Raw genomic sequence first — 14841 nt, 5'->3', positions numbered from 1 at the left:
TAAAGAAGATCTGTAAAGTTGCAAAGACTAAAGTCTCAAATGAGATATTCTTTATAAAAGTTAAGAGTCAACCTAATGTCAACGCCTACCTAAAACAGCTTGTTCTAACACGCCCCTACATACCTATGTCACTATGTGGAAAGATTTGCATAACGCCGCCCAAATGTTCACGCAAAGAAAGAAGGCATAACTTTTATTGTCGCTGTAGTATTGTTGTTGCCACCGCCTCCATGTCGTGAAGGCGTTGTGTTTCATTGTAAAAGCGAAACTACTTTGGTTGGCCTTCCAAAAGAGGAGGATATCCGCTTCGGCATGCCTGGAGCTGATCCATGCTGGTCGCTGAAGAAATACTTCAACTTCGCGCTGTGGATCACCGGATCGACTTTCACCGTGGACGAAGCGGAGTCCAGCCTGGGGTCGTGTCATGTGGTTGCCGCAAGCCCGCCAGACGCTCCTTCGTCGAATCCGCTGGCCGCGCCATTCTCAAGCCCGCCCGCCTCTGCTCACTCAAGCCGGCCTCCGCTCACTCTAGGCCGCGGCTCAATCTAGGCCTCCGTCCTCCGCTCACTCAAGGCCGCGGTGGGTGATGCTGTTTCGTTGTGAAAGCGAAACTACTTTGTTTGGCCTTCCAAAAGAGGACACGACTAGAAATCAGTGGTTAAGTTGTATTTACAACACTGTTCCAGAACAGTTCAACCCAAATATTCAGATGTGTCCAGCGCATTTTATGGAGGACTGTTTCCTGATCCTGGGAGAGCAGACTACAGTGCCGGCTGTTCTGACTCACAGACTGTAAGTACGTGTTTTTATATTTAAAGAATTTGCCACTGACGATTCAAATGCAAGTTTTGACATGAGAGACATGTCCCCCGCACTTTTAGTAAAACTCTGTCCCCCTCACTTTGTTTTTACCCACCACCGATATTTTGATATTTCCACCCGTGTTCTCTGATTTGTTTATTTAGATTTGAGTGAACTAACATTCAGCCAATCACAAGGCGAATCATCTCTTGGACGCGTCTCTCATGAGCTTCAAATCTCCTGTTGCTCTCGCGATTTCAGTTTGCTCTTTGGGCGGTTTGGGGGTAAAATGCACCCCACAAAAAAGCAGATGATTACGTCATTTTTCAAACACTGCTAAGTATGTGTTATGTCACGATGACACAAATCTAACAATCGAATTTCTACGTTATTATTTGATCTAACGGGGCATCTACATCTACACCGCTTCTACACCGGATGCGAGTGATGCGACAAAAGAACCCGTTAAGAATGAGGCATGTAACCTCGCGCTGGATCCAGTGTGTGTTATATGCTCTACTACTTGTAAGTCGCTTTGGATAAAAGCGTCTGCTAAATGAGTAAATGTAAATATGTTCAGCATAACTAATTATTGGGTTCTTTTGTCGCGTCGCGCCACTGGCGTCCGGAGTAGAATTATCCTTTCCCAATAAAGCAAAGTTGTTTTGCGCCGAATACTTATATCTCATCATACTTTATCATATTTTAGTACTTTCATTCATTACAGCTATGTTCTTAACTTTAACTGGTCTGTCACTGACAGAGAGAGAAGGGAGGGCAGTTGCTCGACCTCTCCAAAATCTATCCAGGTGAGAACTGTTGAAAGAAGAGAATTATTTTAAGGCAGTGTTTTTTTTTTAAACTGGGACTACTTGCCAATGTTTTAAGGAATTAAACATTAATATATATATTTTCATTTTATGTTCAAATGGTTAAATACAATTTGTTGTATAGGTAAAGGCAGTGTGTTTCAATAGTTTTTAAAGACACTTTTTTTTGTCCAACTGTTAAGAATTAGGATAAAACTTATTGTTTAAGTGTAGTGTAACTGAAGTATTGTGCATAAAATATCTTTATCTAATAAAAATAAAATATAGATGTCCACAGTGGTCTCAAAGTCCCAAGTCCTGCATTTATTTTTAAATTAGGGTTAGAGTTAGTATTTTTGAGTCTGATATCACAAAAAATAGGTCCCTGTAAGCTGTCTTGCTTCCTGTAATACATACATACATATACATACATATCTGACATGAGAACAGAAACATTTAAATAAGACTTAACAATAAATAATAATGTGTATTTATTTGATTTGTGGATTATTTACTCTCTATATACAGCTGTATAAAAAATATGCATATGTATTTGAGAGAAAGGCAATAATTAGAGATGAGAATGAATTACAGGCATGAATTACAGAACACAGGTAATAGTTCCTGTGTTAGCTGTTTAGGCTGGAGATGGCATGGGGGAAAACTGTTTATTTTTAAATTAGGGTTAGAGTTAGTATTTTTGAGTCTGATATCACAAAAAATAGGTCCCTGTAAGCTGTCTTGCTTCCTGTAATACATACATACATATACATACATATCTGACATGAGAACAGAAACATTTAAATAAGACTTAACAATAAATAATAATGTGTATGAATCTGGAACAGAAGATTTATGTACAGATTTGTGGATTATTTACTCTCTAGATACAGCTGTATAAAAAATATACATATGTATTTGAGAGAAAGGCAATAATTAGAGATGAGAATGAATTACAGGCATGAATTACAGAACACAGGTAATAGTTCCTGTGTTAGCTGTTTAGGCTGGAGATGGCATGGGGGAAAACTGTTTTTATGCCTAGATGTTCTAGTGCACAGAGATCAGTAGCGTCTGCCTGAGGGGAGAAATGCAAACAGGTTGAGTCCGGGGTGAGATGATGTTACCTGCCCGTTTCTTCACTCTGGAGTTCTACAAATCCTGAAGATTGGGCAGGTGGACACCAATGATCCTTTCTGCTGTCCTAACAGTCCGCTGCAGTCTTCTTATATCTTCATATATATGACATTAAACTGAAAGCAATCAAAAAAGCCCATGGACAGGTTTTTGCTGACAGGATATATGACATTCGGTAAGGGAAACGCAAAATCCTTTCTGCTGTCCTAACAGTCCGCTGCAGTCTTCTTATATCTTCATATATATGACATTAAACTGAAAGCAATCAAAAAAGCCCATGGACAGGTTTTTGCTGACAGGATATATGACATTCGGTAAGGGAAACGCAAAAATTATTAGGGCTGGGTTTTGACACAAATTTCACGATTCGATTCGATTCTCATTCACAAGCTTGCGATTCGATTCGATTCAATATCGATTATTTTGGATACATATCAGGCACAGTACATGGCAAAATTTCTCAAGAAAAAAAATCTCATCTAATGCTGTAAAATATACATGAGAGTCAGTTGGTACAACATTACTATAATATTGAAGGTTAAAATTAATGACGTTTTTACAATAATAAAGTTACAGTTACACATTAATATTTCTAGCATATGTAATTTCGTATTTGTTTTGTTTTTTTACATATAAACATTTAAATGGTGGCTGTCATAAAAACTTGATGGATTTATTCAAACATAAATTAAACATTGAAGAACAGTAAAAATGATAATGTCAGTAAACAGTAAAAAAGTATGTCATATGCATAAGCAAAATGCCCCTCTCTACAGTTTATTATTCTATCTGACTGATTTTATGGTCACCGAATATGTTTTTCTGAGGTAAATGTGACGATAAGTGACACAGATTGAGCGAGTACATGAGACAGGATACGGATTGTAAAGTTATACTCTTTCTTTTAACTTAACTTCGGATGTTTAGTCATGTTTATTTTGTGCTGAAACTGGTATTAATGTGGAGGAGATGATTATTTCACGTGCGCCTCGCACTACTGCGTCTGTTGGTCTGAGGGGCTACAGCGATCTGTCACTCCACATTAAACAGCGCCAAAACAGCATTTATTGTTTAAATACTGCAATACAATGGACAGCATTTGAAATCTGAGACTTTGTTTAATATGAAAACTACCAAAGCACAATGCTTATTGCGATATATTGGATGAGAATTACCCTTCAATGTTCTGTCCATTAACTGAAAACAGGCTAGACTAATCGACTCTTCGGATTTAGGAATCGATATCGTTCCGTAAAAATGAGAATCGATTAATAGCGAGATATCTATATTTTTTACCCAGCCCTAAAAAATATCATGATATTATCTGTCATAAACGTTATCAAGGCTGTCAAAAACAGTAGCATTTAACACTAGTAGCCTACACACAGTTGCATAAAAGGTTTAGACTAGTCTTAAAAGTTAGTCAGCTAATTTTTTCTTTAAGGCAGGTCATATTTTTATTTATTTACTTAAATAAAAATGTAGATTATTCTAAGTTGAATCCAAAAAATAAGACTGATTTCCCTTTGGTTAACTGCTAGTTGGTCAGACTAGTACTTAAGACACTGTCTTAACATAGAGGCTAAGTTTATGCAACTGGGCCCTGTAGAACAAGTAGGTTACAGAATGAAATGAAATTCGCAAAAACTAGCCACGAAGAAGTCTATGCTATGTCATTCAGTATAGTTAAATTTTCACAAATCATGCCACAAACTTTCATAAGAGCACTAGACAAAGTTATTGTAGTTATGTATTGTAGCAACAAACTGATAAAATGATCCACCCTTAAATGTATATTAGCAAATTTTGATGCAATAAATAGGGTATGATTTAAAAATAATCATTCCTACAAAACAGAGATAACATCTTTCACAAACATCTACATGTCTGTCTCCTTTAAAATGTTTATAGTGTATATAATGAGTTGCATTTGTAGGGGTTATTATAGCACAATTCTTTAACACCCCCGGACCTTACTAATTTTCAAAGCCTGGGTACGGCCATGTGTCCACGTGCAGCTGGAAGGCGGAATGGTATGTCCAGTTAAGACTCGTTTCATTCTAAACAGCGCGATATTAAATTTGACAGGCCAATGACTGTTACGCTGAGCTGTCAGATGTCTACGAGCTCATATCGTTGAATGCGTAACTGAACGAATCTTTCTTAATTTGTTTCCTTTTTGTGTCAGCGGGCGTTATTCTTCACAAGCGAGACTCCGAGGCTGACGACTGACTCCTTCACTGAAAATCCACACAACAAACGGATGATCTTATTTAATGTCATTTGTCATTTCAATCAGAACCATTTGCGCGTCGCAATACGCTTCGGATACGTCTGCGCTCGCGTATTCGGAACGACATAAAGCCAATCACGTCTTATCCTGTGTTAAGACTATAAAAAAAGCCAACGGGTGACAGTTTAAATATAACATTTTGTGAATGGAAATGGAAAGCATTCCATTAGGCTTTAAAATTCTCAGAAAGTAGTTTAGGTCGGATAAGCTTCACTTAAAAATGTGCGTAAATCACGCAATCGAGCATAATTAACTGGCGGGCATTCGGTAAAAGCAGAGGTCGCTGATGTTTACTTTCTAAAAGGCGCTGTCGAGGTCTGGGAGGTGCTGAAATCTACTCGAGCTCAGTTCCGCCTGAGTGGCAAGCTTGACAGTGATTGACAGGCGTCGGTGGAAACTACGCAACCAATCTGCCAAGTCCAATAGAAAAACAGAAGCGGGCAGCACCAGCACGTCTTTTCCCTTCTCAAAAAACATGTTCATTCTTGTGCTATAATCTCGTGCCCTCCGAGACAGCCTCAGACCGATAGAGCGGCATCTCCATTTCTCTGCATCGTATACGTTCATCTGCTGACTCTGGAATTGCCTTTTTGTCTGGATTCGACTGGGGGAGACAGATAAAAGCCACATAAAGCACGAAGCTGTGCTTGAGGTAGAAAGGACTCCGAGGGGAAAACAGAAGCCTTCATGTTTCAGTTGCCAATCTTGAATTTCAGTCCCCAGCAGGTAGCGGGGGTATGCGAGACTTTGGAAGAGAGCGGAGACATCGAGCGTCTCGGCCGATTCTTGTGGTCGCTGCCCGTAGCCCCCGCTGCCTGCGAGGTGCTCAACAGAAATGAGTCTGTGCTAAGGGCTCGGGCTATCGTAGCCTTCCACACTGGGAATTTCCGTGAGCTTTACCACATTCTGGAGAACCACAAGTTCACTAAAGAGTCCCATTCCAAACTGCAAGCACTTTGGCTGGAGTCACACTACCAGGAGGCAGAGAAGCTCCGAGGCCGCCCGCTGGGGCCAGTGGACAAATACCGGGTACGGAAGAAGTTCCCTCTGCCTAAAACAATTTGGGATGGAGAACAAAAGACGCACTGCTTTAAAGAAAGGACCCGGCATTTACTTCGAGAATGGTACCTCCAGGATCCTTATCCGAACCCAAGTAAAAAGAGAGAGCTTGCACAAGCTACGGGACTCACTCCCACTCAAGTGGGGAATTGGTTTAAAAATCGAAGACAAAGGGACAGAGCCGCGGCCGCTAAAAACAGGTGTGTTTTCCCGATTTCAGTCATGGGGCAGTGAGCAAACATTTCATGTTTTAGCTAAAATGGATACAAACTAACATAAGATCTATCGATCAAATCTAAATGAATGTCTACAGATTTAATAAAGGAAAGGCTAAAGCATAACATACTGTCAATGTTAATTGTCCAAGTAGCTACCCAAGTCAGGTTAACAAATAAACCAACAGTAGCCTGTTTAAATGGGAAAATATATAGCCTACATCTACAGATGTGACCTGTTATTATTTGTAACTGTAGCTTAACCGGAGCAATGTGGGGTTTTTTCTGATTAAAGCCGACATTTGCTAGACATTTTTTATTTATTTCATTTTCACTGAAATAAAGAAAAATAAAAGACTGAAAAAACAGCGCAAAAGGGGCCGTCACACGAACAAAATACTTCCCTTTTGACCAAAAATCAATGGTTAGCTTTTGTGTGTTTATCATGGCTTGGGCCTAGTCTGCATCACTGAGTAAAAGTCCTTTTCGATATGCCAAATGACAATTAACCATGACTAAAAACTGCTACATAGATTAAATTATGCCCTTTTTCATTTTAGCCCTATAATCTTGCTTGGTTTCGACAGTTAAACTGTGAATCGAAGAAATTATACCGTGATGTCAATAGGCTTTTTGTTATGCCCGTTTCTCACAAATAGTAGTAATAGTAGTAGTAGCAGTAATAATAACAAAATAATTAATAATAAATAATTTACCTCTGTCAAATTGTGTCAAATTGTACTTTAAAAGCTGATAGTAACACCGTTAAAATTTGGCTATATTTTAAAACTGTTAAAACTGATATTTTAAAATCATTCTATTTTTCATTAAAACGTGTTTAGACTAATAAACTAAGAATAAATGTTTCGCCATTCATTTTATTAAACAAAGCCTAGATAACAGATGTAGGCTAAACGCGCACTGGCTCTACAGATGCGCTCCCATTTCGTGTTCTTCCGGGGCATTCCGTTAGTAGGCTAAACCTAGAGCCTGGAATAAGCAGAGCATCATTTCATAATATGTTCATAGATGTCATACATAACGTTTACAGTAGGCTATTTTCATTTATTTCCAAAGTAGTTTACGTGCTCTTGCATTCATTGCACGTTTTTTATTATAAAAAAGGCAGAAAAATATACTGTTGTTAATCACCGATTTTATTTAGGCTAGTTTTAATAGAAACCCCTTCATCTAAACCCCAACCTTTTTCTTTTTAAAGGTTACAACAGCAGGTGTTGTCTAATGGTTCGGTTCGGTCCCTAACTGGAGAGGATGGTGCAGTAGACCGACTGGGGAACGCGTCGAGCCCTGAAGCGAGCCTGTCGAGCAAAGCCGCTGCGTCGGCTATCTCCATCACTTCAAGTGACAGCGAATGTGACATCTAACATCGCACCACGAACCGGCCCGCGGGCTATACGGGAAGACTATGAGAAAATTAACACATACGAAGGAAATCGAGACAGACAATCAGCAAGATAAACAAGCACATTAGTGCCTGCCTTAACGTATCAGAGGCCGTGTTTTTATTTTATTTTATTTTTTTATTTGGAGGCTGTTACATCAGCCCGGAATCGTGGGATTCATGGAATGCTTTATCTTTTAAAATGTATTTATCTTTTTGTGAGAGCAAAGTGGGGGCAAACGCGAAAAAAAAAATACTATCTGTATTGCCTCACGCAAATAGGTGCCCCTACGAAAATGATATTCACACTTTTTGTTAATTTTGAAAAGGACTTCATGGTGAAACATTTTACCTCCCAGGTTTTCTAAGGTGTTTACGCATTAAATTGTTGCTCTTATAGAATCTGATCTTTATTTGCTTAGTCATTTCAGTCTGGTCATTTTCGGTGTTAAATGATCGTCTTTTAGAGTATGTGCGCCGATAGTGAATTAAGGACTTACCGCTAATAAAACTTTGATGCTCAAAGTAATCATACAGATTTATTCTCGTCAATTACCAATAACCTATTAAACCAAAGTTATGTTTATTTCCTATAGGCTAACTATTTTGTTGATAAGCTACAATTGTTTAATTCTATCAATGATTAGCCTATTATTATTATTATTATTATTATTATTACTATTATTATTTAGTTATTTTAGCCTAAGTTGTGTGTTGGATTTTTTTCATCTCATGTTTTAGGCTGCCCGGACATCCTATTTTGTTAGCCTTAATAGCATTAGCATATTTGAATGCATTGTGTCTGCATTCACCCTACATTTAGGTAGACAAACCACTTGAACTTTTGCCTCTGTATTCCTGGTATAAATGGTGTGAGGTTCACGCACAGCCAGTAATCGGTAAATGTAGGCTATAGTGTAGTGTTTACCTGATAGCTTACTGCGTGTCCAGACGCGTTAACCGCCCCGTGTGATTGGCTTTGCCATCCAGTAATGCTTTCTGACAGGAGAAGGTCAACGAGAGGGCGAAGCGCCTTGGTTTCAAAACGAGCAAGATAGAGAGGAAAAGCATCCAAAACTTTGTAAAATGCATAAGCCAATGCTATAATTGGTTGATTAATTTACTTATTAATTTGTGCTTTAATTGCTTTCAGAAATACTGCGGGATTGTGATCACTTTTTTTCAGTTTCAAGGTCAAATCAAAACCTCAAACCCCTATGAATTTAAACATCTAAAATTATTTTATGTCCACTTTATGATTATTATTATAATGAATAACTCATCTTGTAGTTTTGTCATTGTTTAGCCAATTGCTTTTATTTTTCGTTTTGTATCACGGTTAAATTCTTTTAATGTCACTATTGCTATACGGGAAGGAAGGACAAACTGTATGTTTAAAGTCTGTTAATAATGCTTGGGTAACAAATTGTTATTGAAGGAAAAAAGAGCCATAGATGTGGTAGGGGAAAGGAGAGCACGCTATTGAGTGTGTAAAGGAACAAAAGCGGAAAGATTAGGTGAAAAGAGTGTTTCTGACAGTCAATAAGGTTGTCAAACTCTTCAGCGCTAATCAGCGGTAATGACCGGTTCTCAAACCCACTGGAACAATAGTGAGCTCTTCAAAGCTTGGGCTTAAGGGGGTGCTTTCTCCCCAACGTGCTCCAAGAATACTTTTTCAGTGCATATTTATTACAATAGAAAATATACTGTAAATAATGTGTGCGTAAATAGCATTATGGTATTCTTCATATCATTAGCAGATACAAGTACACCACGGACAATTTTAAAAAAAATAAACAAATATAACAATATTTGGTATAGTTGCCTCGAATGAGATATCTAAATATCACTATTAAAACTAGGGACATGCATTCACTGAAACTAAATGAGGTCTTTGAAGCTACAAATGAGTAGTATTCGGAATTCCTGGGTGTTTAACAATTGCCATGGGTTTTTGTGAACATGACACAAATTGGTCGTGCTCAAGGCCAGAACACATGCAATTGATAGCCTATAGGCTACTAAAATTATGTTTGAAACAGCAAAAGTATCTTTGATAACAATGCTACCACTTTCTCCTTATGGGTTCTGTCTTATCCCGTCTTAAATTATCGTTGCAAGTCTCCAAACAATGGACAACCAATTGTAACTACTAAAATGTCTTAATGAGGCATGGGTGATGTAATGCATCAAAGCAAGCACCCCTAGTGTCCTGGCCCGAGTAACATATTAAGAATTCCATGCAAAAACACACTTATAAACTGATGGTCCAATAGATGGCACAGTGGGAACAACACTTTCACATAAAATACAAAAAAAGGCAAGGAGGTTTAATGAATACATAAAATGTGCTTTATTTTGTTTCACAGAATTAAATTGTTGTATTTGTTTCTGTAGGCTACTTTTATCTAGCGGTCCTCTTTCAAACTTTCAAACAAAAGTAAAAATTCTTCGTGAGATGTTGGAGGACTGATTGTACAGTCCAGCAATTTCTTTAGTGTAATACTCGTAATCGGGGCGATTCTGGGATTTTCATTTTAGGGGGGCTCAGCCCCCAGTGAGGGTATTATAATAATAATAATAGCCTAATAATAATAATAATTATATATATATATATAAAATAAAAAATGTTTGATTAATAGGGGTCGTATACTAAACTTATTGCAGTATTCCACAGTACACTCTTAAAAATAAAGGTGCTTCACGATGCCTTAGAGGAACCTTTTTGTCTAAATGGTTCCATAAAGAACCTTTAACATCTGAAGAACCTTTCTGTTTCACAAAAGGTTCTTTGTGGCGAAAGAAGGTTCTCCAGATTATAAAAGGGTAAGAAAGAGATGGTTCAAGAACCTTTGACTGAATGGTTCTTTGTGGAATCAAAAATGGTTCTTCTATAGCATCGCTGTGAAGAACCTTTTGAAGCACCTTAATTTTTCAGTGTATTGCATAGATAGGTATAACATTTGAGTACTGAATAAGCCAAATTCAAGTCTTCATGATCTCACACACAACCCGTTTACTGTACAAACACAAAATTTTACTGTTTGCATTTCTAGTACAACCCTCTTTCCGTAGCTCAAGTATGCAAACCTCTTTGCCACATGCACTGGAATATGTATTATATTGAAAGTTACATTTTCAAATGAAAATGGCAACATGATGTGCGTCATTTTAGCTGGAGGAAAGAGCTGTGGTGTGATGAGGGGTGAACGCAGTGAAAACTTCAGTAGATGGGAAACCGATTATTGCTCCCCCATGATATTTTGTAAACTGGATTTATGACAAAGAACTGCACAGATGCAGATATTATAACAATCTATCGATCTGCGCCGCCGCGCTCTGCGTATTGCAAAAGAACTCGCTGAAAGACTGGGAGGAGCCGATCGAAGTCTGCCACCGTTTTCAGATGAAATTTAAAGGGGACTGAGGCGATCACGAATCCGTGTACAGTTTATGCAAATATCGCAAAATTTTAGTTTTACATATACATATATATATATATTTATATATATCTATAGCCCCCCTAAAATGGCCTAGCGACGCCCATGCTCATAATTGATTTAAAGCACAGACGATGTTATGATGGTTTTTACAGTGCGGGTGTTTTTTGTTTTAATTCGCACAGAATTCATTAGTTTCAACATTCTCTTTATTGCTTTTTTGAAGAGTGGAACAGAACACTGTCCAAATGACATGTATTAAACAATACAACACTGCAATAACACATATCTTCTCGATTTACATGACATAGTTTACAATATCAAGTTTATTTGTTTGTTTGTTTTTCAACCCCTGAAAAAAACAGGCAACAGACGGGTAATATCTTAGATCTTAGGTTAGACAGTACAGTGTCACTGGTCACTGTTAAGATGATAAATGAACTACCCCCCCCCCACCCCCCACCCCTTTCCACCCCCGATTTTTTATTTAGTTATTATTATGTTTTTTTTAAAGGACAAGGTCCTTTGTGAGGGAATGTAGGCTATCTGTCGAACAAGGTGACAGTCGAGGGAAATGCATTATATTTGGCTTTGTTAGAATTTAGCGCCCTCTGCTGTTAAAAGTCGTTTATTAATCTGCCCACACCTCATTCCTGAAAAGACAACGAAAAGAAACTGTCTGGATTCGAAAGCAGCTATCAATTAGTTTTTGCTGATTTGGTTAGCCTTAAACACAAACAACAAAACAATAGGCTTATGTTAAAATAAATAAATACGCGAGTTATATGCGAGTACTATTAATGTATTAGTGTAAAACAGTTGTAGGATTTCATTTCTTGTGAAATTAACATGATTTAGAATACATTCCAAGGTTCCAAGGTTATGGCTAGTAGGCCTAACTTCAGGCTACGTGACCTGCACAGACTTTTATATGCGATATTTTACAATATGCCTAGTGTACAATGGCTTTGCAATAAAAATAGATTAAATTTGACGGATTACATGGTTACATATTGATTACACGGCGAATGATCTCCTGTTCAAGGAAGCGCCGCGTCGAGCATGAACCCACAGCAGCCACAGGAGCAGAGCGTCAGTCAGGTGGTCACAACAAGAGACGTGTGTAGGACACGCACATGCTGTTACATCGCAGTTAGTAAACAAACTTCATGCATCCACGCCAATAGCTGTGAGTATAAAGTCCAAGACCATTGATGCCTTTGGGACCAACCGAAGAACCAGCTAAACGTAAGCAAGAACTTAAACATTGCTCCTGTCAAACCAGTGATTCGATTTTCATCTAAATAATGACACACTTCAAAGTCTCATCGTTTTGTTAATGACAGTGTATGTTCTGGAGTGACCAAACATTGTTATAGCCATGTTTTCCCCAGTATTCGGAACAGGATTGATTACTGGATTTTTAAATACATTTAAAATATTAGGATACTGATTAGTTTTACTGTTGTTATTTTGTAATTAGCAGATGGCCGCCCAAAACTGTCATTGGTCAACTTTCCCAGAAGTAAAAGCGCGAGTGCGTGGATTTCGACGAGGTCGCAGCATACTTTACTAAGTGAAGCGAGCGAGGTATGCGATTTGTACTCTTTATATTATGTATTTTAATTAAATTGTCATTTTATTGAAATGCACATTCATTGTACAATACGCCCCCTGGTGTAAGACGTCCTCCTCACATTTAATTTTCTTCTTGGCCATAGATGGCACTAAATTGCAATAAACACATTTAGATTCACTGTGTTGTTGAGATAGTGAATTGGTGGGTTTTTGTTAAATGTGAGCCAAAATCATCACAATTAAAAGAACCAAAGACTTAAACTACTTCAGTCTGTGTGCATTGAATTTATTTAATACACAAGTTTCACAATTTGAGTTGAATTACTGAAATAAATGAACTTTTCCACGACATTCTAATTTATTGAGATGCACCTGTATATTCGACTTTTTATATTCGCAACAATTGTTAGATTTATTTATTTATTTATACAGAATTTAGATTTGTGGGGTAACATTTTTTGAAATGATAAAAATAGCATGTTGTTACAGGTGTGATTTAATAATAATAATATACTTTATATATATATATATATATATATACATTTTTTGGTTATATATTAAATTTCTAATTTAACATTTTACATTATTAACAATTTCGAAATGATAGCAGAAATTACATATATGAATATTATGGAGTCAGATGTGGGATAAGGTGCCTCGGGTAGGAAATCTTTATATTATTTTCAGTTTTATGTTACAACTAAAATAGCAATTTATTTCAATTCATGGTCTGATGGCCTTGTCCTCTTAGTATAGCTCTAAGTAATGCAAGAAGAAAGACGCTATCTAAAGAATTACAAATGTAGTTTTAGAACATTATTGATGGGACTAAAAAGTAACACAGACTGCAGTTCCAAATATATAACAGATATTTGTATCGATCATCCTTGTACTGCAGTGCAGAATCGTATTATTTTCTTTTTAATTTCACCGTAGGCTATTTGTGACTGTCGCTTTCCTTTAAATATACTCTCCCCATTGTTGTAGCTCATTTGTCTTGTACAATTTCACAATTTCAGCACCATGGCCAGAGCCTGTGCAATCTTCATATGTTTTTTTTTTCTACAGTGCTCTTACAATCATGTGCATTTGTCTACAGGCCCGTTCACACAAAAGACGATAACTACATCGATAAAGATCGTTAAAAATCGTTCCGGAGAGTCCACACCACAGCTTTAAAAGCATAGAGGAACAATATAGTTGGAATCACTTTCAAAACGATTTTTCCAGCTTAGGAACGATTAAAAAACTTTGACAGCCAATCAGAATATCCTGCTTTAAATATCCCAAGCATTTAAAGTGGCTGACGGCTTAACTGCAGAACGTGCACAGAACATTATTGTTTCTTGGTGTAGAAGATGATAATATAGGTATTGTTGTTTGTTACCGTTCTTGTTGTAGTGAAGTAGAGGGATCAATGCAACTAGAAAGTTACTGTCTCCACCATTCATCTACAAAACAGACTTACTTACTGTGAAAATAAAAATCAAAGGTAAATCCAGACATATAGTCTGCTTTACATTTAACACATCAGTTACGCATTAAAGCTACAGTTCCTAAATAAGTATGCCTATATGTTCTTAAAGGGGTCATATGATGCGATTTCAAGTTTTCCTTTCTCTTTGGAGTGTTACAAGCTTTTGGTGCATAAAGAAGATCTGTAAAGTTGCAAAGACTAAAGTCTCAAATCCAAAGAGATATTCTTTATAAAAGTTAAGAGTCAGCCACGCCTACCTAAAATGGCTCATTCTATCAAGCCCCCACATGTCTACGTCACTATGTTTAAAAGTTAAGAGTCAGCCACGCCTACCTAAAACGGCTCATTCTATCAAGCCCCCACATGTCTACGTCACTATGTGGAAATATTAGCACAATGCCACCCAAATGTGCACGCAAAGAAAGAAGGCGTGGTTTCAGGAACAGCAGTAGTGTTGATGTAGCCATATCAGGGAGACGCTGTGTATATCAGTGCGAAAGCAAAAGCACTTTATTTGGCCTTCTGGAAGTAGATGCAATTAGGAATCATTGGTTAAGATTTATTTACAACAGAACAGCACAACCCAGATGTTCGAATTTGTGCAACGCATTTTATGGACGACAGTTTTTT

General features: G+C 37.5%; 1 protein-coding gene and 1 long non-coding RNA gene across 4 annotated transcripts in view; both read left to right on the top strand.

The window, feature by feature from the left end:
• Positions 1 to 4838: 4838 nt before the first annotated feature.
• six6b (SIX homeobox 6b) lies at positions 4839 to 8213 on the top strand. The gene is made up of 2 exons (XM_016277423.1): positions 4839 to 6299; positions 7534 to 8213. Exons 1-2 carry the CDS (start codon positions 5728 to 5730, stop codon positions 7697 to 7699), a joined length of 738 nt encoding a protein of 245 aa, XP_016132909.1. The 5' UTR covers positions 4839 to 5727; the 3' UTR covers positions 7700 to 8213.
• A 3943-nt stretch (positions 8214 to 12156) lies between these two features.
• LOC107589070 (uncharacterized) overlaps positions 12157 to 14841 on the top strand; it is a 35569-nt gene continuing 32884 nt past the window's right edge. For all 3 annotated transcript variants that reach the window (XR_001609642.1, XR_001609643.1, XR_001609644.1), the window contains exons 1-2: positions 12157 to 12404; positions 12643 to 12746. This is a non-coding gene — a long non-coding RNA (uncharacterized lncRNA). The remainder of the gene's footprint in view (positions 12405 to 12642; positions 12747 to 14841) is intronic.

This window comes from Sinocyclocheilus grahami, unplaced genomic scaffold, assembly GCF_001515645.1.
Source record: "Sinocyclocheilus grahami isolate Dianchi unplaced genomic scaffold, SAMN03320097.WGS_v1.1 scaffold111.1, whole genome shotgun sequence".
NCBI lineage: Eukaryota > Metazoa > Chordata > Actinopteri > Cypriniformes > Cyprinidae > Sinocyclocheilus > Sinocyclocheilus grahami.
The sequence above is the reverse complement of the archived record's forward strand: the minus strand, read 5'-3'. Positions and strand labels throughout refer to the sequence as shown.